Raw genomic sequence first — 26,014 nt, forward strand, 5'->3', positions numbered from 1 at the left:
AGAGCAGATCTGAGATCAGTTATGATATTCTACTCCGAACAGCGCAGTTTGTTACAGCTGATCCAGAAACGTTCCTTTTTTCGACCACGCCTCAAAGTGTCACGTGATCAAGGGCAAACAGGAAGAACAAGCTGTCAGATGGGAATAACATAACAGAGGCGAGTTCCTCTATTTCTTTTTCTTTTCTTTAAACATGTAACTTAAGTTTAAATCGGTCACTCAGTGTTGAACTGTCAACAATTAAAAAAAAATCTTTACGGAGTGAACTAATAATTGAATACTTTGCTAGATGTTTGGCATGTTAGATTAGTCCCACTCATCAGTAGGGACAGAAACAACAGCATGAGTATACGAGCACTATGGGTTGTGTCACACGAGAAGGGTGAATCTGGAAAAGTTCGATTTTCCAGGTAAGGACACTGTCTGTGATGGAATATTAGCATACTGCTTGTTAAATATTGTGCAGTATGTACTGCATACTATTATGTTTTAGAATGGCATACTAACATACTGCTTTTACTCATTCTGCATTGGCCTGCAGTGGTGTTCTGAAACGAGGAGGAAAAGTCCTCACAGTTTTTTAAATTTATATAGATATATAGATAGAAATCTAATGTAAATTCATGTCCCAATTACTTTTAATGTTGTTGCATATTTCTGGTTAAATAAACATTACATTACATCAAAAAAAGAAACCAAAAACAAGTCTATTTTGTATTTTTTTTTACATTAGAGATGTTATTAATGTTTAATGTTCAATTAGTCTTCCCATTAGCATCATCATTTTGTTCATTCAGAGAATGATTTGCCTGAAAAATGCAAAAAAACAAGGGGTGGGATATACAGTATCGCACAAACCAGTCATATCCAATATCATATTGAATCATATCCAATTATAGCACGATGGAGGCATTGCCTTCTCTCACTTGACTTTCTCCCATTCATTCTCAATTACTACTGCAGGCTTAGGGGGTCTGTTAAAACCCAATGGGCTCAGGGGAGGCAAGAGGAGAAGGGTCTCACACCACTCCCCTGCAAGTTACACCTATTACTACAAGTTATGCCTCCCTACGAAGAAACAAGCATGGATGTCATTGACTAAAACAGTCTTTGAAGTAAATTATTTTATGTTTTATGTATGGAATGTTTGTAAGGGTATCTTGCATTGCTTTCAAATAACAGCTATTAATAAAGCATAAAATAAACTCATGGTAATTATAGCTAAAAACCTACCCCAACCAACCCTAAACCTTATCCTATCAATACCCCTTCCATATAATTAGAATTTACTATAGAGTTTTGTGATTAAAATACTTTAAAAACTAAAGAAAAACAATCAGGATGCAGCGTTTGGTGATTTATGTAATACAATCTGAATGCCTTATCACTAGGTTGCGATAGTGAAGCTTAAAGGGTTAGTTCACTCAAAAATGAAATTTCTGTCATTAATTACTCACCCTTATGTCGTCCCAAACCGGTAAGACCGTCGTTCATCTTCGGAATACAAATTAAGATATTTTTGTTGAAATTCTAAAGAAATCCGATTTGATTCTTTTTCAGAAATGCATTAAATACATCATTAAAATAGTCCATGTGACTAAAGTGGTTCAACCTTAATGGTACGAAGCAAAGAGAGTACTTTTTGTGTGCAAAAACAATACAAAAATAATGACTTTATACAACAATTTGTTCCTTTTCCCCTGTCAGTCCCCTAAACAGTTGACGCAGTGAACGCAGTACAGAGCTTCTGTGTTTATGTCAGAAAACCAGCTCAGTTTTGGCCAATGCTGGATACACAACGTATGCGAGTGATGCTGATGCAGGAGCCGGCCAATAATGAGTCGGCGTTATGACGTTAATACGGAAGTGCTGTGCTGCATTCACTATGCCAATGAATTAATTGAGTGGGTGGAGCCAACTGAAAATCAGGTTTTGTGGGATACAGAAAATTGTAAAGGTGTGGTGACATTAGTGAAAATTAGTGTGCAAAAAAGGTCCAGTGTAAATTGTCAGTAGCATGAAGATGTATTAAACACAGAAGTCACTTTCAAACCAAGCTGCTTTTTTCTGTTGTTCAGCGTAGCGCAGTTGCGTGACCAACATGAACAAAGTCTGTGTGTCCAATTTCGCCCACACACGAAACTCCCGATCACTCTGATAATTTTTGGAATGTCCTCTCAAACATGAAAAAATGTCAGGCAGGACTTGATTTTGTCCATTAGGAATTGATTGGATCATTGGATGGTAACCTTTTTTGCCCTCACGTAAAACTCCAGATTGCTCAGATTCTTTTTGGAATGACTGGATTACATTAAATGCGACGTTGGATTACATTAAATCCGGTATGAAGAGAAATTAATTTGTTGCGATTAGTTTGTTCTTCCCTATTGTGACATAAATCAGAGTGAAATGGCCTCTTGAACAAGAAAAAATGTAGGTCGGAACTTGATTTTGTCCTTTGGGAATTGATTAGATCATTGGATGGTTGTAGTTTGCTATTGCTGTGATGTCATGTAGAGTGACAGGTTGTCCCGCCCTCACGCCAGTAAACACATCAGAGAAGAGAAGAGATACAGTACAGTCCAAAAGTTTGGAACCACTAAGATTTTTAATGTTTTTAAAAGAAGTTTCGTCTGCTCACCAAGGCTACATTTATTTAATTAAAAATACAGTAAAAAACAGTAATATTGTGAAATATTATTACAATTTAAAATAACTGTGTACTATTTAAATATATTTGTCAAAGTAATTTATTCCTGTGATGCAAAGCTGAATTTTCAGCATCATTACTCCAGTATTCAGTGTCACATGATCCTTCAGAAATCATTCTAATATGCTGATTTGCTGCTCAATAAACATTTATGATTATTTTCAATGTTGAAAACAGTTGTGTACTTTTTTTTCAGGATTTTAGATGACTTTTCAGGATTTTCATGAATAGAAAAATACAAACACAGCATGCATACTTGCATACTACATACTACAGTAGTTTGAAATAAATGGTAGCATTCTTTTTCTGTTTAACTTTTCTATTCAGTTTTATGTTGTTGTTTTTTTTCATTTAGACGATTCCCAACAGTTGAATTCCGTGCCAAATCCTTGGCTGGATCTCAGTATGTGGCTGTTCCCGAGGACCGTGTCATACCCCAGCTTCTGCTGACAGAGTTGGGCCTGGTGGATGCTGACAAACCTTACGTAGAAGCACGGGATGACTGTGCCCGTCAGCACCGGTCACCGGCTGTGGAACTCCATGTAGATGGCCCAGGTGGGAGAACCCTCTGGCCCGTTCTGATCGTCACTCAGGGAGCGTTAATCCTAGCCTGCCTTCCTCTAGTGGAAGCACCCCCTGAGCCTCGGCCTCCTCTCCCCAGCCTGGCCCCAGTCTCTCAGGGCTTAGCTCTTTTGTCAGGCCTGCAGGATTTCCTTTGTGGCCCTGGAGGTAAACCAGAGCCTGATGTGCTGGCCTCTCGTTTGGCTGCCCTTCCCTCTGTGCTTGTGCAGGTTTGCCCTTTGGGGAGGCCACTGGACACCCCTCCTCCAGCTGGATCGGTGCCTGTTGCTGTGGCTCCAAGCCCAGGGGGGGCTCAGAAACAACCAGCCTGGAAGGCAGGGGTCCATCGAGGCAGGGCGGTAGTGAGTGTGGCCCTTACAGAGAAGGTGAGGTCCATGCAGTACGGCAAGAGTAGTCGACAGGATCTCTGGGATGTGTACGGCATGGTCATGTGCAAAGTTAGTCCCCATCCTGTATGCTGAACATATAGATTGATTTGAGTTATTAAACTTGTATTACATTTGCTACTTCATGTTTTTCAGTGTGAGGTTGAAGGTGTTCTGCCCAATGTGACCGTCACCCTCACACTCCCGCCCAACGGTTCACCCCTGCAGGACATTCTTGTCCATCCCTGTGTAACGTCTCTGGATGCAAGCATTCTCACTCCCTGCAGTGTGGATGAGAATGACAGTTCCGCCTTTTCAGGGCCATACAAATTCCCTTTCTCACCACCTCTGGAGCTTTTCAGACTCTGTAGTTACACCTCACAGGTAAAGCTTATTCTAGCAATAGTTTGTCTTATGTTAGTTTTATGTCTCAAAAATATACACTACCATTCAAAAGATTTTTAAGGCTCTTTTGCCTACCAAGACTCTGTTTATTTGATCAAAAATACAGTGAAAACTGTAATATTGTGCATGTACTGTAATAAAATATTGACTCCAAACTTGTATACACACACTATAATTTGTGGTGTCTTTAACTGACTTGGGCTTCTAACGTTTTTGAGGTACCTGTGCCACCAATTCTTGGCTCCTACCAGCTGAAGGCAGAGGAGAATCATCTGAAGGTTAATGTCGTCTTGAAGCTCCATGAAAGTGTCAAAAACAGCTTTGAATACTGTGAGGCACACCTTCCATTTTTCAACAAGTAAGTAATGTAAATTTGTAGTAAATACTTAATTTTGTTGTCCACATGTGTTGGGAGGGGTGCAGGCATTTACACTTTCAGTCAGATGTTTGTAATGGCTCTTTATGTAGTGGTTTCTTCTGTCTTTAGCTGGTTCTGTATTGTTGTGCTTCATAGTTATAGTGTCTTCGTGTGTGCTTCTTCCCAGGAATCTAATGGGAAATGTGGAGGTCAAAGTGAGCTCAGGACAGCTTGAGGTGTCGAAAGAGAAGAACTTACTGGTTTGGGTCCTTGGTATGTCTATACTTAATATTCCATGATGTTTCACATTTGCATTTATCATTTTTAGGGGCTAAGCACTGAAGATGCCTAGGCACCTATTGAATCCATTAGTGTTTTTCTTCTTATTGCATCTTCTTCTGCTCTTCAGTCTATGGCAGCCCATAGAAATGCTTGAGGGAAAATGTTGAAATTTGGCACATAAAGGACAGTCTGCACATCAATAACAGCAATTTTGAAATCTCTTACTCACTCCCTCTAGTGCCACCAACTGTCCAATTTTGCACTTACGTTTATGCTTATAACTTTTGAACCATAAGGGCTAGAAAGAAATTATTTTCTCTCTGATTCCTTGGCTCAAGAAGATTCGATTGCACCTTATTTCTGCCATAAAAATCCACCATTTTGAATTTTCCAAAAAAAAACTACTTTTTTCTGGCTCTGATCGTGTTAGTAAAAAGTTATTTAAAAGTGCCCTAGATTCAAAAATTGAATTTACCTCAGCTTAGTTGAATAACAAGAATTCAGTACATGGAATGACATACAGTGAGTCTCAAACTCCATTGTTTCCTCCTTCTTATATAAATCTCATTTGTTTAAAAGACTTCAGAAGAACAGGGGAATCTCACCGTAACACCAACTGTTACGTAACAGTCAGGATCATTAATATGTACACCCCCAATATTTGCATATGCCAGCTCACGTCCAATGCATTAGACAAGGGCAGCCAGTAGTAACGTCTGGATGTGTGCACAGCTGAATCATCAGACTAGATAAGCAAGCAAGAACAACAGCGAAAAATGGCAGATGGAGTGATAATAACTGACATGATCCATGATATCATGATATTTTTAGTGATATTTGTAAATTGTCTTTCTAAATGTTAGAATGTTGCTAATGTACTGTTAAATGTGGTTAAAGTTACCATCGTTTCTTACTGTATTCATGGAGACAAGACTGTTGTTATTTTAATTTTTTAAACACTTGCCGTCTGTATAATGCATAAACACATCTTCATTCTTTATAAATCTCTCCAACAGTGTAGCATTAGCCATTAGCGACGGAGTATAGCCTCAAACTCATTCAGAATCAAATGTAAACATTCAAATAAACACTACTTACGCGATTAGACATGTTGGATTTGTCTAACACTTTGTAAAGATCTATTTTGAGGGTTATATTAGCTGTGTGAACTTTATGTTGTTTAAGGCAAGCGCGAGCTCTTGGGGGCGTGGAGCACGAGAATTAAAGGGGCCGCGTAGCCTGAATCGGCGCATTTATAATGATGCCCCAGAATAGGCAGTTAAAAAAATTAATTAAAAGAAACTATGGGGAATTTGAGCTGAAACTTCACAGACACATTCAGGGGACACCTTAGACTTATATTACATCTTTTGAGAATTCAAAATCTTTTTGTTCTTTGGCACCTTTAAAGCTTTTTGATAGACCCAACTGTTTTCAAATAACACGCAAACTGATTCTACAAAAAGCATGGATGCGAAGCTAGGCTATTTCCCCTCAATGCTTTAGCGTATTGAAACAAATCTTGGTACATGTCATCACAAGCATGACCTAAGGCTACAGCACCATCAGGAGATATAAAAAATAGCTATTTTTGCTTATAACTTCTGAACAGTTTGCCCAAAAATCAGATGAAAACTGGTATCTTTTTATTCAGTAAGTCGCATTATACCCAATTTTCCCATTTCAACCATTTTTGGTGGTGGCCACTTTGAATTTTGTCATAAAAAGCTTTGTTTTATAAACACATCAGCGTATTACGAAACTATATGGGTCATCGGCACAATGCCCTGAATTTCAAAATTTAAAAAAATGCTAATAGCTTTTGATTAATTTTGCCTATTTTAATGAAACTGGTCTTGATAGATTTCTTGAGTCATACAGAGAACAATGATACCAGGTATGCCGCAGTCAGTCAAATTAGCTTTCCGCCATTTTGAATTTCTTTGATAACGTATTTTTTCAAACTCCTCCTAGACCATTGGTCCAATTTTCACCAAAATTGGTACAGATCATCTTCAGATCATGCCGGCAAAAAGTAATTAAAAGCTTTTTGATTGACCAAACCGTTATCGAATAAATTGATGGCATGGTGCCAAGATGAATCTGAGGCTGTAACTTTGCAAAGCTTTGGCATATTGACAGTACACTCTGTATGTGTCATGGTCACCTCACAATGACCACACCATATTAATTCGTTAACAGCCCCACCTATTGGTCAGAAGGGATAAGCAGTTAAATCAAAATAGTATTGATTGAATTCATAATTTTTCAGCCATTTTGACTAAAATCTTCTAAAAATGGTTTTAATTACTCATTGTTGCAGTTGGTCTGATGCTCTCAGCCATGCTTGCATAACTTTTTTGTGCTTGGCCTCATTAATTGCTGCTTTATAATTATATATCAGACATTTGTCTTTGTACCTCCTCAGGGCAGAAGTTTCCAAAGTCTCGTGAAGCATCACTGGAGGGGGCCATTCATTTTTCAGGGACTGTTGCTGGACCGACAGACCCTCTATGCACAGGACTCACTGCATATATAAAAGTGAGTACATTTAGGTTAAATTAATATATTCTTTCTATATATAATAAGATATTGAGTGTCAATTTATTGCACCAGATGGATGTATTAATCTGTCTCTGTATTTATTCCAGCTTTATTTCCGTGTGCCAGATTTGACTTTGTCTGGTTGCTGTGTGGACCAACACTCAGTGCAGGTTTACTCATCTGCCAAACCTCGTATCGTCACAAGTGAGTGATTCAGAGACAGTGTTGTTATTAGTAACTAAAGCCAAAACTATAAAAAAATATATTGTAAATTGAAATAAAACTGAAATAAAATATAAATGTTAACACTTTACAAAAAGTTATTGTTAATGCATTAACTAGCAATGAGCAATACATTACAGTACAGTAATTATTCATCTTTGTTAACAGTACTGATTACATCAGCAATGAGAATTAACCTATACCTTTTTTTCTGTAGCACGAGAGCTGGTCTCCTCAGAATATTACATTTGGAACTCAACAGGTGACGCCCCCATCTCATCTGGACTCACGGTGCTGTGACATCTTTAATTAATACACACTGGCCTTAATAAATCATTGTAAATAAATAAATTATATTCTGTATGGAAATGTGGTCTCTGACAAAACATAATCATACAGTGTTGGCTTTGATTTATAATATGACTTTTATGTACTGTATAATTTTTTCTAATCTGTCAAAATAAAATATTCAGTGTCTCACAATGTGCGTATGACTCCTTTATTTAGCTAAAAATGGGCTGATATATAAGAAATGAATGGTCAGAGAGAACCTGTTAAACATTTATAATATAATATTTTTATTTAGTTATTAACTGTCTTTTATATATAAAGAAAAGATTTTATCTTTGCCATTTTTAGTCAAATGCTCTTTCTTCTTTACTAATAAGAAGTAGTGAAGAATTAAAATTCAATTAATAGTCCTTTTATTTCGCTTCAGACTAAGTGTTTACTGCTGTTCAGGCTTTGGTTTTCCCTATTAGCTGTTCAGCTGGTTTATATAGAGGCTCCTTGAGCTCATTCACAAGAGGACTTTGGCCCTGTGTTTGTTTGATGAGGTTGAAAAGAGCGTATTCTGATGGCAGAGAAGGAGAGAAGGCAATTGTTAAAGCGAAATACCAGACTGGTATCCAAAGAGGTTCTTAATTAGTTTCCAAAGTGACCCATAGAGGTCCCACTTAAGCTTGTCTCCGTCTCTCTCCTGCCTAACAAAAACGGTTAATGGAGACTTAAAAATACCAGTCATCCAAATTGCAACTAAGGGACCCTTTACTTCTGGTCTTCAATTGTGCCACCTATCCTAAATGTTAAAACTAAATACAAGCATAAATTCTGTGTCACTTTATATGGTTTTAGGCAGCAAGCAGTATTTCTGCATAGGTATTTTTAGCAGCCGAGTAGCATTTGGCTGTCAATTACGGCTGAGAATTCCCATGGAGAAGACATCAAGATGATGATAGTTCAGCTGGAGCCACATAAGAGCTCTCCACTGAAGCAAACCATTGTCTGAGAGATTAATTGTCTGCCACGTCTACTGATTGCCTTGCTGTGTCTCTGCAAGAACAAGGCAATGCTGCATTCTCACAAGGATTTCCTCCTTAGAACACTGAGCGTGATCAATCTTATGGCTGAGGCAAGTCCCCAATAAGGTCCTCTTCATTTCCTTAATGAGTCTGTCTGTTTTCAAAAGAGCTTCTTTGAGAATTTCACACTTCCTCTTAGTCTGACTGGCTCCTAATCATTTGGGCCATTCCCCATCATACAAAGGTACACCTTGAAGAATCTGCAAAATGTTAATTATTTTAACAAAAAAAGGGATCATACAAAAATGCATGTTATTTTTTTATTTAGTACTGTCCTGAATAAGATATTTTACATAAAAGATGTTTACATATAGTCCACAACACACAAAAAAAGCTGAATTTATAAGAATGACCCCTTTAAAAAGTTTACTCGAGTCTGAATACTGTGTGTGGTTACCTAGATGATCCACAACTGTTTTTTTGTTTTCTGATGGTTGTTCACGAGTCCCTTGTTTGTCCCGAGCTGTGTTCTTCAGAAAAATCCTCCAGGTCCCACATTCTTTGGTTTTCAAGCATCGTTTGCATATTTGAACCCTTAACATCAGTGACTTTATGATTTTGAAATCCATCTTTCACACTGAGGAAGACTGAGTGACTCATATGCAACAATTACAAAAGCTTCAGAAATTCACTGATGCTCCAGAAGGAAACATGATGAGAACCAGTGGGTATAAACTTTTGAACAGGATGAAGTAGTGTACATTTTCTTATTTTGTTTAACTATCATATTTTTTCATTTAGTACTGCCCTTCGGAAGAATGACATACATGTTTCCCAGAAGACAAATTAAGTACAATTTACCTTGATCTTTAAATTCAAAAAGATCAAGGTAATGCATGGTGTTTCCTTCTGGAGCATCAGTGAATGTTTGAAACCATAAAAAACAAGGTTGATCTACTAAAAAAATTCAAACTGAAATCAATAATAATAAAAAGACGTATTTAAAAAATAACACTAATTAAACTGGAAAAACTACTGAACTGGAAAATATAAAAATGAAACATTTATTTAGAATACTAATAAAAAATATAATAGCAGGCTTTCTAAATTATACAAAAATAATTTACATATGAACACTCCCATTAGAATCCTTTAGGATTGGTTCCAAATTAAGACAATAATTTCAACAAGAATTCTATTCAGATTCCTTAAGGATTTCAGAATTGGGTAATTAAACAATAAAAAAGACAAATGTTTTCATTTTTAATAGAATATTCTCATATTTTCTCATTAAAGTTCAATGTGCATCTATTGAACTGGCCTGCCGAACAGGCAACACGAATATTTCAGCATGTCATTAGAGAGTATTATTTCACTAAGGCAATACTTCTGTAGCACTAGACATAACAGAGACATTTTAAGACGTGCGCGCACAAAACACACAATCTGCAACAATAAGCACACACACTCACCCACACACACACGCACGATGTGCTCTGGGGCAAAGTCACACAAAATTGGATGTATATAGGTCCATCTAGTGGCTTGTCTTGGAAAATAGGTTTTGGACATCCAAAATGATTTTTTGGGAAATATCTAATAAGTCATAGTCATTAGGCCTACGCCCGTCTAAGTAAGCTAATTCGCAATGGCGGGTTTCCACTGGAAATATATTTGTATATTTTTTGTATAAAAATATATTCACGTCCCATGAATCCAGGGAGTGTTATTAACTAAAACTAGTTTTTTTTTTTTTTTTTTTTTTTTTTTTTTTTTTTTTTTAATAAAACTCAAGTTAAAACTATCAAAATCGTTTTCATTAATTTAAAAAAAAAAAAAAGAAAAAAAAAAAAAAAAGAAAAAACCTTAAGATTTTTAATAAAAATAAAAAATGTTGCCTTGGCAGCTAAGTGAAATGAATTTTACATCTCAAGAAGTAACGTTAGTAGGCTACTAAAATGAGAAAAACTGAGATAAAAATAAAGCTAAATAAAAATATATTTTTTGAAAAATATTCAAAATGATAAAACACATAGCAAATTACCTAAACTTCAAATAAAATGAAAACGAAAATATAACAAATAGCTAAATCATCATAAATCATTAATAAATACTATAATACTAGGTTATATAAATAGCCTACTGGTTTGGGGCGATCTCCTTTTCTATAACTAATATATATATCTTAAATGTGTGCGAATTGTTTTTTAATTTATATCAATATATTAAAAACTCAATTTCCCAGCATCCTTTACTGCAACGCGCCGACATAGTGTCGTAAACCATCCGCTCTGCTTTACGGCAGATAATAAGCAAGTGTGGAGTGAATTGAGTAATGGCAGGAACAGACACGAGATAGTCCACGAACTTGACATTATTCCTACATTTATCAGGTATCGGCAGCCGGACGGACGTCTGTCTTTGTCGTCGTTCGCTGTGAGAGGCTGATTCCGACCCCGTTTTTCTGTCATCATAGTAACTGTATGCAGTGGAATGGCTGAAGTGCCGCCAGGGCCTAACGCACTGCCTTCATCCCCGAGCGCGATCACACCACTGCCCGTGGACGGCTGCACCTTACTGGGCAACGATGAGGGACGGGACATCATCAGCCCCGGCCAGGGACACCAGTACGCCAGCGACCATAAGGCGATTGTCAAATCCAACCAGAACAACGTGCACCCCAATGCATCAGCCGCCCAGTTCCACACAGCCCAGCTGAACGGGGTCCAGTGCAACCACACTCACCTCCAGAACCACGTCCAACAACACCGGCCGTCCGACAATCAAAACGCCGCTTCTGATCATCACTTGGACGGAATCGGTGAAACACACGGCGATCATACGGAAAACAACAATTTAACGAGAAATAAACGATGTAGTGATGTATCGCAGAGCCAATCGCCACCGAACAACGGGATAAACTGCACTGATAGTATGGCCATAACGGAGAGCAGATCTTGTCGATTGGAAAATGATGTAAGTAGCAGGACCTGTTCGGTGGATCCGGCTCGAGCGGCTGCGCTGATGGACGGGGCTGAGTCAGGCCTGGGCCCGCAGGGCGCTGGAGTAGAGCAGGCGGCGGCTGACAGCGCTCCGGTGGCGGAGATGTCGAGACTAGCGCTGGAGGAGCACGACGAGTCCATCCGATACGTGAGATACGAGTCTGAGCTCCAGATGCCCGATATAATCCGACTCATAACTAAAGACTTATCTGAGCCCTACTCTATATATACCTATAGGTACTTTATTCACAACTGGCCTCAGCTCTGCTTTCTGGTATGTATCGTGACATTCAGTTATTGAAATCAATATCAAAGCATTCAGCATCATCTCCGATATAACAAAATGTGTCCATGGTACATTGACGGTTAAAATGCTAGTGATTAATGATGCCATTTAAATGATGATACTCCAATGTAAATCAAATAATATCAAAATAAACATGGAATGTGTCCAAAACACTGTATCTAAACAAAATAACCATGGTATCTCATATAACCATGTCCGAGAAAACATGATGTTTTTAATATTAGATTCCTGTTTTTATTAATTTCCCACCCCCAGTGTTATATTGTTTAAAGCGATGGCCTGGATTTAGTCCGTGCTAAATTTGAATCACCCTTCTGGAAATTTACCATGGTATTATTATAGTACGTGTCCAAAAACAAACAATCTAAACAAAATAACCATGATATCTCTTGTGACCATGACATTACTGTATAATCATGTCCAAGAAAACATAATATTTTTATTGTTTTATTCAGATTGCTTAAAGTGATGGCCTGGATTTAGTCCGTGCCAAATTTAAATCACATTTGAACCCTTCTGAAAATATACCATGGTATTATTACTATAGTATGTTTCCAAAAACAAACAAAAAATCTAAACAAAATAAACATGATATTTCATTTGACCACGACATTACCGTATAACCATGTCCAAGAAAACACAATATTTTTTATTCACTGTTTCATTCAGATTGCTTACACTGATGGCCTGGATTTAGTCCATGCCAAATTTAAATCACATTCTGAGCCTTCTGAAAATTTACCATGGTTTTACTATAGTAACACTAACTAACAACTTTTTTTGTACTAACAAATGAGTACAAAAAATATCAATATCAGAGCATCCAACATATAAACAAATGTATAACACATCCATGGTACAGATATGATGCTTATTTTAACGATAGGCCAATTTACATAAAAAATAGCACGTTATTACCATGGTAAGTGTCCAATACATGACTAAAATAAGTATGGTATTACTATAGTATGTGCCAAAAAAACTAATATAAACAAAATAATTCTCTTTTTTTTAACCACGGTAGCATATAATCTATAAGGGAGTGATCCTGACTTTCATAACGGAGGAGAATCAAAAAGTGTCATGGTATGCATTTTCTGGACATGTACCATGATAATACCTTGCGTTTTTGACATCCTGGCACCATAGTATTGAAGTACCAATATTAGGGTAGTTTAATTAATCATTAATCATGTAGTACAACAGGATATACCATCCATCACTATACCACAGTCATTTTTTTTTGTTACACAGATGGTGAGTATTGTAATGAGAAAAACCATAATTTGTTTTATGGAAACCAATCTAACCATGATAATGAGGAGCAGTCCATATCATAGTTTCACCTATGGTTTTATTAAAAAGTACCACAGTTACAATTTCAGAACTATGCTACATTACAAGGTGTTAAAGTGTTTTTTTATATCTTTACGAACACAAGTTCAGGGTGGTGTAGTTATTATAACGAATTGATCCTAATAATAGAGATATTTGTCATTGTTTTGCTCATAGTTCACAGCCCACAAGATTAATTGCAGTGTCTTGATGACTGTTTCTTTGTGATGTGTCCCAGGCGATGGTTGACAAGGACTGTGTTGGTGCCATTGTGTGTAAGCTAGACATGCATAAGAAGATGTTCCGTCGAGGATACATCGCCATGCTCGCCGTGGACTCCAAATTCCGCAGGAAAGGCATCGGTAAGAGCCGTGCTAGCATGGCTGCCCTCACCTCAGAATGGCAACAGAAACGGATCTTTTTATAGGACACACATCTGCTTCAGTGTCAGCTCATGGATACATTTAGTGTCTTTGAATGCTTTGAACTGCTATGAATCAATGGTTTGCCATTCTGTGTCGAAGGAGCTCGATCCTTCTATGTGTATTCTCCATTCATATTGTAGTATTTAGCATATTCAACAGGTGTATATATATAATACTGTAATTGTATTATGAATGATTAAAAGCTGTACTTGTTTGTTAGGCACTAACCTTGTGAAAAAGGCCATTTATGCTATGGTGGAGGGGGATTGTGACGAGGTAAGAGATTAATCTCGTAAATATTTCACACTACAGATATGTTTGGAATGGAATACTACTACATACTTCATACTACACAGTAGAGGCTGTGAACTTTAGAAGTATGGATTCTCCCAGACGGGTCTTATGTTAATGTTATTAAGTATTATACTTAGAATTGCATTTTAAATTTTTGCTATGAATTTAATGTTAAAATAGTAAGTTATATAGTAATAAATGTTTTAAACTGTGTGTGAAATAACACTGAATATCAGAAACGAATGCTTTTCATCATGATAAATGCTAAATGTGATTGAGCTCAGCATTTAGAATGCAAATTAGCACTTTATTTTTATTTAATTTTGTATAAAAATGTTATACAGTGTTTTCTGTTAAAAAAAAAATGTTGTAGTCCAGTAGTGAGGAAATATCATACCATAATATTTATCACTGTCCACCATTTTTATTTAATTTTTTTAAATAGAAAGTCTGTCATATTACATTGCGAGACACATTATCTAAAGCTTAGCAGTCAGGATGTATTCTGTAAATGTAGCAAATGTATATGTACAGTGCCATTCAAAAGTATAAATGGTTAATACTTTTATTTAGGAATTTTCAACATTGATAATAAGAAATGTTTCTTGAGCCTCAAATCAGCATATTAGAATGATTTCTGAAGGATCATGTGACACTAAAGCCTGGAGTAATGATGCTGAAAATTCAGCTTTGCCATCACAGGAAATAATTACTTTTTAAAATATATTAAAATAATAATAATAAAAAAGTTAGTTTGGGTTGGCAAGATTTGTAATATTTTTGAAAGTTTACTAGAGTAAAACAGTAACATTGTGAAGTATTATTACGATTTAAAATAACTGCTTTCCATTTTAATATATTTTCAAATGTAACTTGCATTATTACTTCAGTCTTCAGTGTCACATGATCCTTCAGAAATGACTCTAATATGCTCATTTGCTGCTAAGGAAGCTTTAAGAATAGCATTTATAATTTTTTTTTTTTTTTTTGTTACATTATAAATATCTTTACTGTTACTTTTGATCTGTTTAATCATCCATAATTTAAAAAAAAATATTATTTCTTTAAAAAGAAAAAAAATCTTACTGACCCCAAACTTTTGAACGGTAGTGTAAATGCAGCCTACGTTCCGACTAAGGGCCTGTCTACACCTGGTCACGTCATGCGTTTTCCTTGATCGGATAGCTTTCTGATCGTAAAAAGACCAGGTGTAAATATCTTCCAAAATGCTTTGGAGACAGATTTAAATCCAATCACTCAAACCACTTCAGGAGGTGGTCTGAGATGCAAGTGTAAATGCATCTGGTGGTTGAAATCACATGTAAATTTTAATCGTCCCAAAATGTTAAAAAAATAAAAACACATGATTGCGTGTTTTTGGCTATATGATGACGTTATAGCCAGATATGACGGCACTACAGCAACACACATCGCCACAGTTGAGCTGAGTATCTCTTCAGCAAGCCGACGTGCGAACTGCCGCAAATGAAACTGAAAGTGATTCACAGATCATTAAATCTTAATCATAAAATCTTCATTAAAGGGATAGTTCACCCAAAAATGAAAATTTTATGTTTATCTGCCTACCCTCAGTGCATCCAAGATGTAGGTGACTTTGTTTCTTCAGTAGAACATAAATGATGATTTTTAACTCCAACCGTTGCTGTCTGTCAGTCGTATAATGCATGTCAATGGAAACAAAATCTATAAGAGTCAAAAAACATGCACAGACAAATCCAAATTAAACCCTTTGGCTCATGATGGCACATTGATGTCCTAAGACACGAAACGATTGGTTTGTGCAAGAAACCGAAATATTGTTCGGTTTCTCACACAAACCGATCGTTTCGTGTCTTAGGACATCAATGTGTCGTCACGAGGTTTAATTTGGACTTGTCTATGCAAGTTTTATTTACTCTTATAGTAGAAGTTCCCATCCACTCGCATTATTTGACTGACAGACGGCAACAGTTGGAGTTAAAAATCATCATTTATGTTCTACTGAAGAAACAAAGTCACCTACATCTTGGATGCCCTGAGGGTAGGCAGATAAACATAAAATTTTCATTTTTGGGAGAACTATCTCTTTAATGACCAGTGCTGATGCCGCTCTTTCTCCAATTTTCTCCAATTCCAATGTTTTGCAGAGACACATTTATGTGGCCAAGTGTAAACGGAACCATTTTAACCAATTGGATAGCTATCTGATCAGTAAAAACACATGAAATAACCCGGTGTAAACAGGCCCTAAGAGTATGTGGTACTATGCCATTCCAAATATGCCACAACTTCTATGTTCCTCTCACCTGTGTTTTTCTTGTAACAATGTATTTCAAAACCTGTGCTATGCCTAGTATGTCTATATGCTTTATTCTCATCCACAGGTGGTGCTAGAGACGGAAATCACCAACAAATCAGCTCTGAAACTCTATGAGAACCTGGGCTTTGTCAGGGACAAGCGGCTGTTTAGATATTATTTAAACGGAGTGGATGCACTTCGGCTTAAACTCTGGCTTCGCTAAATCAAACTACGGGGTCCCTCAACTCTTTCTCCATCCCTTTTGGCCCATTTCCTCCGCCCCAGTCCTTTGGCTCAGATCACCTGACTTCCCATCAATAGAAAGACACTCGACCTCTGCTGAGCCACAAAGGGGAAACTCTGAGGGAAATTTCAACCAATCATAATAAAGTGTTTTAAGAACTTTTTGTGTAAACGAAAGAGAGGTCATTGCAAAAAAGAAAAGAAAAAGATGTGCAAAGTCGGGTACTAATAGGACATTGACACCACGTGGTGGCTTCTATGTTCAGGTGTCAATAGCCTGACTTAAGACCTCCTCCGTGTATTTGCGTCAGGCAGTGGAGACGGATGGGCTGAATGTGTCGACAGCATTGGCGAAATGAATCGTGCCGAAAGCAAACAGTGCGCCACGCTCTTTTTTTTTTTTTTTTTTTTTTTTTTTCCTTTGTTTGTTTTTTATGAACAATCACAAAGCGAAGGATGAAAATGTGTTTAAACCAACTCAACGAAACTACTCAAATCAATTTTTGTTTTACAATTTTTTTTTCTTCTGAAAGAGGGTGCACGGGAGCATTGCAGGTTGCGATTGTGCCTGCTACTTTGCGTTGTTTTTGTGCGTACGGGGGTCTGTGGTTTATTTTATGTGTTTATTTTATGTTTTGGAGAACACTGAGCAGAGCCTTGTCTTCTTTAGAAGTTTGATCTCTGCGACAGACTAACATATACAGAAACACTTTAACCTGAGTGCAGACTGCATCTCTGCTCTTTTAAGTTGGTCATATTAGCTCACATTATGCCATATTGGTTTATGTGGCTTGTGATTCTGACACAAGTGTTTTGTACAACTAAATTAAAATGAATGAAAATTAATTACTAAATGGGCCTGAAAGGAGAGTATTCCCTGTTTTTTCAGTACTTTTTACCATAGTCTTCATCATAGATACTCCCTTTCCATATCTGATACGATGTTTGGATATTCAGAGAAAAGAACCTCTAACAGACGCACTTCTCATTTTTGCACTGATTAGATAGGGAATTTGTACTCCCTGTAGTTCCCTTGTCCGCCACTGCTTTAGTGGACCAGTAGGGGACAGACTACAGATCTCACCAGCTCAGTTGCTCCATTGGACTCATGCAAATAGTTGCTTTAACAGATTGATTATATGCAAGATGACATTGTTTAGAGGTGTTTTTAAAATTAAATTGAGGAAATTTGCAGAGGTTCTTGTTTTTATCGGTTTGTGTTTAACAGTAGTGTGCTGTGGCAGGTTGTACCATCACCCACGTTGTATGTAAGTGTTTCTATGTCATTGCCAATAGACCCCCATTTTGCTTTGCTGCTGGCTCATGAGTTGTTCTTGAAAAAAAAAAACTTTGTTTTTTCAAGTTTGGAGTGGGAAACAATTTCTTTGATTTGCTAAATGTACATAAGGAAGTTTGATTTGTTGTTTTTGATTGTCATCGGAAAAGTTCCCCAAAGAGCTGCTGCTCTCAACTGTCGAGAGGATGGATGGGTTGCTTTATAAATTTGCGCTGAAATACACTGATATTGCTGATGGATTTATGGGAAGAGGAATTTATGCATCTTTTGGTTGTTTTCTGTTTAATTGCGTTTTGTAAGCCCAAATTGTAGTACATCTCCCAGAAATGTAACAGTCCCATCAATCCCCTATGTCAGTAAGGCTCAGGTGTTTGGTTTCTATTCAGTTCTCCGGGGCTCGTTTCAAGGACCCAGTGGTTATTAACAGCCAACTTGACTTTGATTCATTTTGATTTGTGTGGACAGTCAATGATGAAATGGAAATTTGAGAGCCTTTGAGTAGTTTTCGTCCATACAGACCATCTAAGTCAGTCTTTAGATGGCAGATGTGAATTTAGCTTGAGATACAGGGATTGTTCACATCATTTACTCATCCTCGTGTCTTTCTAAGACTATGTATTTTTGTCTTCTGTAGAATATACTAGAAGACATTTTGAAAAGTTGTTGGGGTCAAAAGAACATTGGAACCCACTGACTGGACAAAAATGGTAAATGAAAACTTTAATTTCAAAGCTTCTCACAAGATGCCAACTTTAACAGACAATAATGCATTTCTGGCTATTGAGTGTTGCCATTCTATACTGCCCATATTTTCATTTTGGAGAAATACTTATTGTTTAAAACTGTGGTTGGCACGATGATGATTCTTTGCACTGCCAATTTCTGACTTTTGTGGTTTATTACTGTAAGCTGTCCATCAAAGGTTAGGCCATTAACAGCTTTAGACCGAACAGCTGGCAGGTTCTAGCTGGGTAAGATCACATATTGTGATGATATGGACACTAATCTGACTGGCTTCTGTTTTTGGGGAATCATTCAATGATGGGACTAATTTTGAATCTGCACTTGTGGCTAAATATCACCCTTGTAAACGGTGGAGTTTATGTTGTAGTTAGTGTAACTCTTGTACTTTCAGCTGATGATTTGGACGAGTGAGATCTGCACCTCAAACATGGATCCATTTTGTTGGGTGAAGAGCGACCGTTTGCATGTTGATGAGAATTTTCTCCACCCTTCTTTCTCCCACTTTCACCCCTGACAAAATGTCTTGCAAAAGTTTCTTTGTTTTCAAGTGGACAACAGACCTGGTTTAAGAATTATAAATAAATTATTTGATTTTTAAGCAAATGTAGTAGCTTGTTTTTTTTTTTCTGAAAGGAGAGCTGGGGAATCAAACTTTGAAATGTTATGATTTTAATGACATGGTTTATTTTTATTTATTTTGATGTGATAAATCAGACAATTAAAGGTTACTTAAGTGGAACTGCAATCTGCTAAGCGGCCAAATATTAGTGTTATTTTTTTGGAGGAAACTGCATCTTTGACTAAATAATGGCAGCCGGAGAATTGTTTGGAAGCTGTTTGCAACGTCATTATTTTTCAAATTCTGTTTGATGCTGATAGTGGTGCCGCAATTACAAACTTGACCTTTTAAACCTTGCTTACTTCAGTATAAAAAGGTCATCACAGCATAAGGGACACTGGTTTTGACATCAGTTGTATTCAGATGCAGTAGTTCATTTCATTATTTACAGCAGCAGTGGTACTTGATTATTCATTGCTGTTAATTTGTGTAAGTACACAAATTTAAATCTGTTAAAATTCATTTTTGTTGTCAAGAGGAGGCAGCTGTACTCAAAACCACTACAATGTTTTGTTTAACATAATTGCACAATACTGATTCACATAAGTTTTTTTATTTTATTCCACGGACTACAGATATTGACATGTTCTGCAAATTGCATGATTTACATCTTCTGTCATTCTTATTTTATCATTGCGTAATCATAATATCAGATCATTTGTAACAATTTAAACCAGTTTTAAATTCAGTTATATACATTTTTTTTTTCACAAGTTGTTTGTTGGTAACACTTTATCCTTAGTTTTTTCCCCCCAAATGTTTTTGTTTAAAAAGTGCAAGTCTTAAAATTGGCTAGCTAGAAAAGACCAATGCCTGCAGGATTAAAAAAAATGATGATTATAAAAGTATTACATGTCAGTCAAACACATTATGTTGTAGGATGCACGATGAAGGAGGATTATGGTCTGGTGACTTCAATTTCTGGGTTAACTGGTCATTGGTATTGTACACTATATTCTTCAGTCATTTCACAGCAAGAAGGTCCCCAGTTCAAGACACTGCTGAACCATCCCTTCTGCGTGGAGTATGCATGTTGGCGTGAGTTTCTTCCAGTTTCCCCCACAATCCAAAGACATGCAAGGTTGAATTGGAAACAATAAATTGCCATTGGGTGTGTGCGAATGTGTTAGTCCAGCGATGGAATGGCCATTTGTCAATGGATGGATGGTGCTTAGGATTGCCCCAACAATTTTTGTTATAGCAACCCAGGTTTGATCCATTACACTCATTGCTGTTAAAACATTTATTCCAGAATAAATGCTTACAACTTACGGTTGATGTACAGCATTTGTGGCATGCAGCCAAGTACCTTAAAAAAAATTGTGCTTCATCCTTCAGTTAATAAAAATGGACAAAGTTGCATTTACAACTTAAACTCTGGCAGACATATTTAACACTTAAACATTACCTCTGGTTTCACTTGTCTGTGAAACCAGGGGTACATGTGTTAAAATGAGATGTGAGACAGTTGTGTGACACAAATAATTGCTTACCAACAATATCTTCCCCATGTCATGTCCAATCTTTCAACTTGTGTCATGACTAGCAGAAAAAGTTTGTTTCTACAGGAAAATATCTGGCAAAACATGAAAGGATCATAGTGTATGAGAAGCACCATTGACTGAATTCTATAAACTCCACAGGAATATGGCCTGCTTGCTTGCTAGAAGTTGTACTAGAAGTGTACTATGACATTTCCCAATCATTTATGAACTGAAGGATGAGTTCATGTCTGTGTAACTGACAGCATACCACAGTACAAAGACATTCGATTGATTCATGTACACTTCACCTCATGCTTGCTTCCTCTCAGACTGCTTTTTGGAGTCTGTCTGGAACAAAGGCCTCTTGTTAAGTTCACATTCTTCCCTGTTCTTTAGATATACTTTCATGGATGACCCAGAGTAATGTCCAGACTCCCAACTTTTTACGATTGTACATTTTCAGATTCATGAAGTTTCTCCTCAAGTCCCTTCAAGTCTTGAAGCCAAGGTAACTTCATGTTTTTATCGCAAAACCTTTGCATAGTTCCTGTCAATTCTGGGTCCAGATTTGTTCTACTCTTTGTAGAATTTGGGGGGTCCTTATGGTGACTTTCTTTCCCCAGTCCTTCAAATTTTTGGTCTTCTACCTCTGGCGGGATTTCATTTGCCATTAGCGGTTTGTGACTCATCATGTCTCCCACGTTTGGGTCTGTCAGCTGTGGACTTGGCTGCAGCAGCTCTCTTACATCCAGATCTGTCCCTCAAACTCATCCCAGAAGACATTTTGTTGCATTGGCCTGGACACAAGCCGGACCCTCTGATTTCTTTCCATCTCATCTCCTTCCACTGATGCATAAGACAAGACTGAGCTCAAGTACACAATCAAAGTGAAAAGGACCATTTGGGCAGTTCAATAATTGGCAAAGTGTTTGAACTGAGAAACTCACCATAAGAGGTGTACACCCTCTTCGATTTCCCCCGTCTTTCCCTAAAGCACTTCTGCTGAGCTTGCCACTTCTTGGTTGCTTGGCGACTGAGCATCGTCTGTGCCAACAGGAGACCTTTCATGTGTCCCTGCAAAGGTCAAGAATGCTTAAATGATCCACCTAAGAATAGCCTCAATGTATTAATGTAATTCTGAGTGGTATTTGTAAGTAGATGGTAAAGAATTGTCATAACATTTCAAAAAATATATAAAAGACTCAACAGAAAGTGCCCCACCTTTAGAGATTGAGATATGGCCAATGAGTGGAGCTACCCCTCTCTGGATGTAATGGATAGAGCTTGAAGCTCCAGCCACACCCTAACCATAACCATCCCTAAACATATGACAAGCTTCACCCATTACATCCGGACAGGGACAGCTGGACATCATTTGGCTCAGCACCTGCTTGTATGATGCAAATGCACAAATAAAATTAATTGGAAAGGTTGGTTGAAGGCGTGCAAGATCTCTCTGTGTTGACAACACTGGGAATTCCAGAGTGTGGAGAAGGGATCTACTCCCATTCCCTGTACCCTGATGATGGATCCCAGAGATGAAGCTACCATGGCTGCACCCCGGCATACTTTCCACTCCAACAACACTGTAATCAGATCTAGTGGGACCACAGGGCAAGGCTCAGTGCTCACCAGCTGTCTGTCTTCTCCCTCTTTATCTACGTCTTTTAGTCACCATCACAAACTCTCACAGACCCCCTCTTTCAGAATGTATCTGACTGCATGTCTATTTATATACTTTTCTATATGCAAGAGAAGGATCAGTGTATAAATTAAAAATCCTTCTATGAGCTGGGGCTTTAATATTTGGAAGACCTTGGGGACCATGGGGATCCTGATCAGGAGGTTTATTTTGTGATATTGACTGGTAGACTGTACATTATCCATTATATACTATACTACGCAACCCATCAATGAATCTTGACAGTGCAAATTTAGCTGTTTCTTTTAGAAGTTTTAAGGTAATGTATTTGGTTTCACAAATTTTTAAATGTCCACCAGAGATGATTTTATTATTGGGAGATATGAGGGTTTGTGCTTCTACCATTGGAGAAAACTTGGATCATGTGTGCCTTGATAACCAATCACATTACAGCCTTGACGTCACTGAATTGTGTTCATAGTTGTGCGACAAGTCAATCACTGTTTGTAGATACCATAGAAATGAATGAGAAGTGCCGTAAACTGAATCCTACCTGTCGCGCAATTGTCTGTGACCATTTTTTTCAGTGTACACTCAAAACTAGATCAATCCAAAATAAGTGTTTAAGAGCAAAAGTGTTGAAGATTAGCCGATAGGCTGTCGATTAATTAAATAATAAGCCGTTTTCCCAAAAAAACACAGGTTATTTAGTGGAATGCAGCCTCTCCTCCATTGACATCCATTAATAAAATGGCCTCTGGTCTCCTTTACTACTGCTGCAGTGTTAGCATGCTTTTTTTTGCTAACCTTGGAGGCTTGTCTTAGGGGCTTTACACAACACCGTTTTCAACTAAAAACAGAACTTTTTATGCATTTTGACCATTCATTTACACAACAACGGCGTTTTGGTGGCCTGAAAATGCAAACTTTTGAAAACAGGTTTCAAAGTGTTTTAAGTTTTGAAAACGATACCGTTGTCATCTCCGTGTAAACTGCAAAAATGCGAATCTGTGAAAACAGTGAGGACATGCTTATTACGTGTTTAGTCTATCCACCTTATTTTTCAACATGAAGGTAAGGTGTTTTCCATGAATGTGTGAGACTTCCGATTTATTAGCCACTATAGGGAAATAACAAGAAGAATATCGAAGTGCAGTAAACTGTAAAAAATAAGGTTGATGGGCATGTGCGTTTGGCGCGAGTGCTCTGTAAAAGAATGTGAATGCGCAGGCGCGATGTCTTTCTTTACAAAGTGACATCGCCTGGACATTGCCAACTACTTGTTGTCTGGCATGCATACAACGTTTTAGTCATTTTCACGGATCCGTGTGAACGGGGATAGTTTTGATAACATCATCTTTACAAATAAAAAACTTGTTCAGTTTTTAGTACATGGTTGTCATGTAAACGTACTCAGTGGTTTTGTGACTACCCAGAAAAGAGTTACCTGTAGTGTGTTGCTTGTGCCACAGTGCCCTTCCAGGCTGGGAGTGGAATAGCAATGGACAGGCCCATCTCTCCATTCCGTGTCCTGACAAGAACAAAACGCAAGATGTGCATTAAAAGTCAAGACATTAGCTACCCTCAGATTTTCCCTTTTAAATGATTCATTCTTTTGAACTATTCAGAGAAGGTGGAAGAACATAGTGAAAGACCTCAGACTCTGCCGCTTTGTATGCCATGTGTGCATGTTTGACAGGATTCACATCAGCCCCTGTGACAAGAGTCATTGTTTGCCATGCCTGTGAGTTGAATGATGTTCATAATTAGAATCAGAATTATATTGAATAAATTGAAGGACTTAATGAAAGTATGAATGACTTGAAAGTAATTATACTATACGACATGTTCAGACCTTTGCTGGCTGTGATGGATGAGACTTAATAATACTTTTATCACAGACACTTTGAGATCCTGTGGGTGACATCACAACTAACAACACAAGCATGAATGAAATAATAAAAAACAAGGCCTATGTCAGGCCCATAAAAATGGCTTACTCAGGTTGAATTCAAAATAGCTTTACTACTCTTACCCTAACGTGAAAGTAATACACTAGTATGCTATTCAAAATTACTACTAATATGGAAAAAATCACACTTTAAATGGATAATACTTTCTGCACTTTGTAATAGGCTACTTATGTCTGAACATTCACTTAGCATTGTCATAAATAGATTTGATAGTCGGCACTCTTTTGCTGAAATTCAAAGGTCAAAAGAGTAAATATAAAGAATAATCTTGTTCATAATTAGTGTTAAATGTAAAGTCTAATTATCACAGCACTGACCTTGTTCTAAATGAACAATACGAGGCACTTTGTGTCTTCCTGTCAAAGGAGGCAGATGGTTGGTCTTCCTCTGTACCACAATCCCTTTCTCTTGCCTCTCTGAGCCTTTACCAGTAGTTATCATCCATGGTGAGGTTGGAAGCAGTGAAGGCTCATCCTCCATTGATTGACCAAGAGATGGTGCAACTTGGCAAATTTTTGGCCTGGAGTTGCTGTTCCCCATGGTCCATTTATACTCCCAGCCAAGGTAAGTTATGTATTAAATATATATCAAAATATGTTCCTCAAAGAACCACATTAGACTCCATTTCTTGACCTGCTTTCAAAGGTATAATCCAGGCCTAACTTCTCACTCAATCTGAATGTTGTATCCAGGTTGAATCAGCTGTTATGTAAAGAGTATCCCCCCTCAGTGCTGTTTAACTGTACAAAATGAAACTCTGGCTAAGTTGTGTTGTGAAATGGCAGGTGCGTGCCCCCCTCTCTCGCTTTATATTTCTCAGTTTTGGCGTAATGAGGTAAGTTTCCATGGTGACTGTCCCCACAGGTTACTTTATAACTGTGTGTTAATGCTTGGACGGCAGTGAGAAGGCCCGTCTCTCCACTGATTGCTCAGGCATGCGACTGCTCAGGGAACCAGGCTTGATGATTGACAGAATTAGTGACAGTTTTCTGTTTGTCTGATTACAGCCGGTATAACTTGACTTTAGAGAAAATTAACCTAGCAGGGTTGCAATTATTACACAGCAATATAATTTATGCCAATTCATAGTACGACCTCAGATTGATCCAAATCTTTATATCTATATCTATATATACACTCAAATGTTTGGGGTCAGTAAGATTTGATCAAAAGTACACTCTAAAAAATGCTGGGTTAAAACAAACCCAGCAATTGGGTTGTTTTAACCCAGTGGTTGGGTTAAATGTTTGCCCAACGTGCTGGGTAGTTTTATTTAACTCAACTGTTGTATAAAAATTACTGTATTGCTTGCTTAAAATGAACCCCAAATATGCTGGAAATTAACATTTATTAATATGTTTAATAAATGAGCATTTATTAATAAGATAATGAATAATAAACAATAAACATTTATTAACTTGCTTATTAATAAATGTACACCTTTTGATTATTATTGTTGCCTCTAGTAATTATGTGTCTGATTTTTAATTTCTCACCTATTTTGGATTCATTTTAAGCCAGCCATAGTCATTTTTAATCAGTCGTTGGGTTTAATAAAACAAACATTTAACCCAACCACTG

At 37.3% G+C, this 26,014-nt stretch overlaps 3 protein-coding genes across 4 annotated transcripts; 2 read left to right on the forward strand and 1 right to left on the reverse strand.

Annotated features, from left to right (window-relative positions):
• The first annotated feature begins 274 nt into the window (after positions 1-274).
• On the forward strand, positions 275-7,945 carry ap5m1 (adaptor related protein complex 5 subunit mu 1). Its single transcript, XM_067367401.1, has 8 exons — positions 275-410; positions 3,066-3,729; positions 3,814-4,041; positions 4,281-4,420; positions 4,608-4,693; positions 7,131-7,243; positions 7,354-7,450; positions 7,686-7,945. The coding sequence occupies exons 1-8, from the start codon at positions 343-345 to the stop codon at positions 7,766-7,768; spliced, it is 1,479 nt and encodes a 492-aa protein (XP_067223502.1). The 5' UTR covers positions 275-342; the 3' UTR covers positions 7,769-7,945.
• A 3,068-nt stretch (positions 7,946-11,013) lies between these two features.
• On the forward strand, positions 11,014-19,295 carry naa30 (N-alpha-acetyltransferase 30, NatC catalytic subunit). Of its 2 annotated transcripts, XR_010892516.1 has the most exons (5): positions 11,014-12,045; positions 13,652-13,775; positions 14,059-14,114; positions 16,517-18,678; positions 19,107-19,295. XR_010892516.1 is itself a non-coding variant. In XM_067367242.1 (4 exons), exons 1-4 carry the CDS (start codon positions 11,263-11,265, stop codon positions 16,652-16,654), a joined length of 1,101 nt encoding a protein of 366 aa, XP_067223343.1. In that variant the 5' UTR covers positions 11,014-11,262; the 3' UTR covers positions 16,655-19,295. The 2 variants fall into 2 exon arrangements, 1 of the variants encoding a protein (XP_067223343.1); XM_067367242.1 differs by having other exon boundaries at positions 16,517-19,295.
• Positions 19,296-20,613: 1,318 nt separating this feature from the next.
• On the reverse strand, positions 20,614-25,413 carry LOC137006459 (uncharacterized). The gene is made up of 6 exons (XM_067367243.1): positions 24,751-25,413; positions 24,316-24,392; positions 24,116-24,202; positions 23,908-23,991; positions 21,766-21,892; positions 20,614-21,664 (listed from the first exon to the last, which is right to left on the reverse strand). Exons 1-6 carry the CDS (start codon positions 24,971-24,973, stop codon positions 21,561-21,563), a joined length of 702 nt encoding a protein of 233 aa, XP_067223344.1. The 5' UTR covers positions 24,974-25,413; the 3' UTR covers positions 20,614-21,560.
• Positions 25,414-26,014: the final 601 nt, after the last annotated feature.

Source organism: Chanodichthys erythropterus, chromosome 18 (assembly GCF_024489055.1).
Source record: "Chanodichthys erythropterus isolate Z2021 chromosome 18, ASM2448905v1, whole genome shotgun sequence".
Classification (NCBI taxonomy): domain Eukaryota; kingdom Metazoa; phylum Chordata; class Actinopteri; order Cypriniformes; family Xenocyprididae; genus Chanodichthys; species Chanodichthys erythropterus.

Bases quoted from the DNA above. Each gene is read 5' to 3' on its own strand.
- LOC137006459 (XM_067367243.1), bottom strand. From the start codon at position 24,973: ATGGGGAACAGCAACTCCAGGCCAAAAATTTGCCAAGTTGCACCATCT. The intron at 24,393-24,750 runs GTCAGTGCTGTG...TTGTGTTGTTAG, and splicing joins TATTGTTCATTTAGAACAAG to TTGTGATGTCACCCACAGGA. The intron at 23,992-24,115 runs GTCTTTCACTAT...TGTTCTTGTCAG, and splicing joins ACAAAGCGGCAGAGTCTGAG to GACACGGAATGGAGAGATGG.
- ap5m1 (XM_067367401.1), top strand. From the start codon at position 343: ATGAGTATACGAGCACTATGGGTTGTGTCACACGAGAAGGGTGAATCT. The intron at 411-3,065 runs GTAAGGACACTG...TTTTTCATTTAG, and splicing joins GGAAAAGTTCGATTTTCCAG to ACGATTCCCAACAGTTGAAT. The intron at 4,694-7,130 runs GTATGTCTATAC...GTACCTCCTCAG, and splicing joins CTTACTGGTTTGGGTCCTTG to GGCAGAAGTTTCCAAAGTCT.
- naa30 (XM_067367242.1), top strand. From the start codon at position 11,263: ATGGCTGAAGTGCCGCCAGGGCCTAACGCACTGCCTTCATCCCCGAGC. The intron at 12,046-13,651 runs GTATGTATCGTG...GATGTGTCCCAG, and splicing joins GGCCTCAGCTCTGCTTTCTG to GCGATGGTTGACAAGGACTG. The intron at 14,115-16,516 runs GTAAGAGATTAA...TCTCATCCACAG, and splicing joins TGGAGGGGGATTGTGACGAG to GTGGTGCTAGAGACGGAAAT.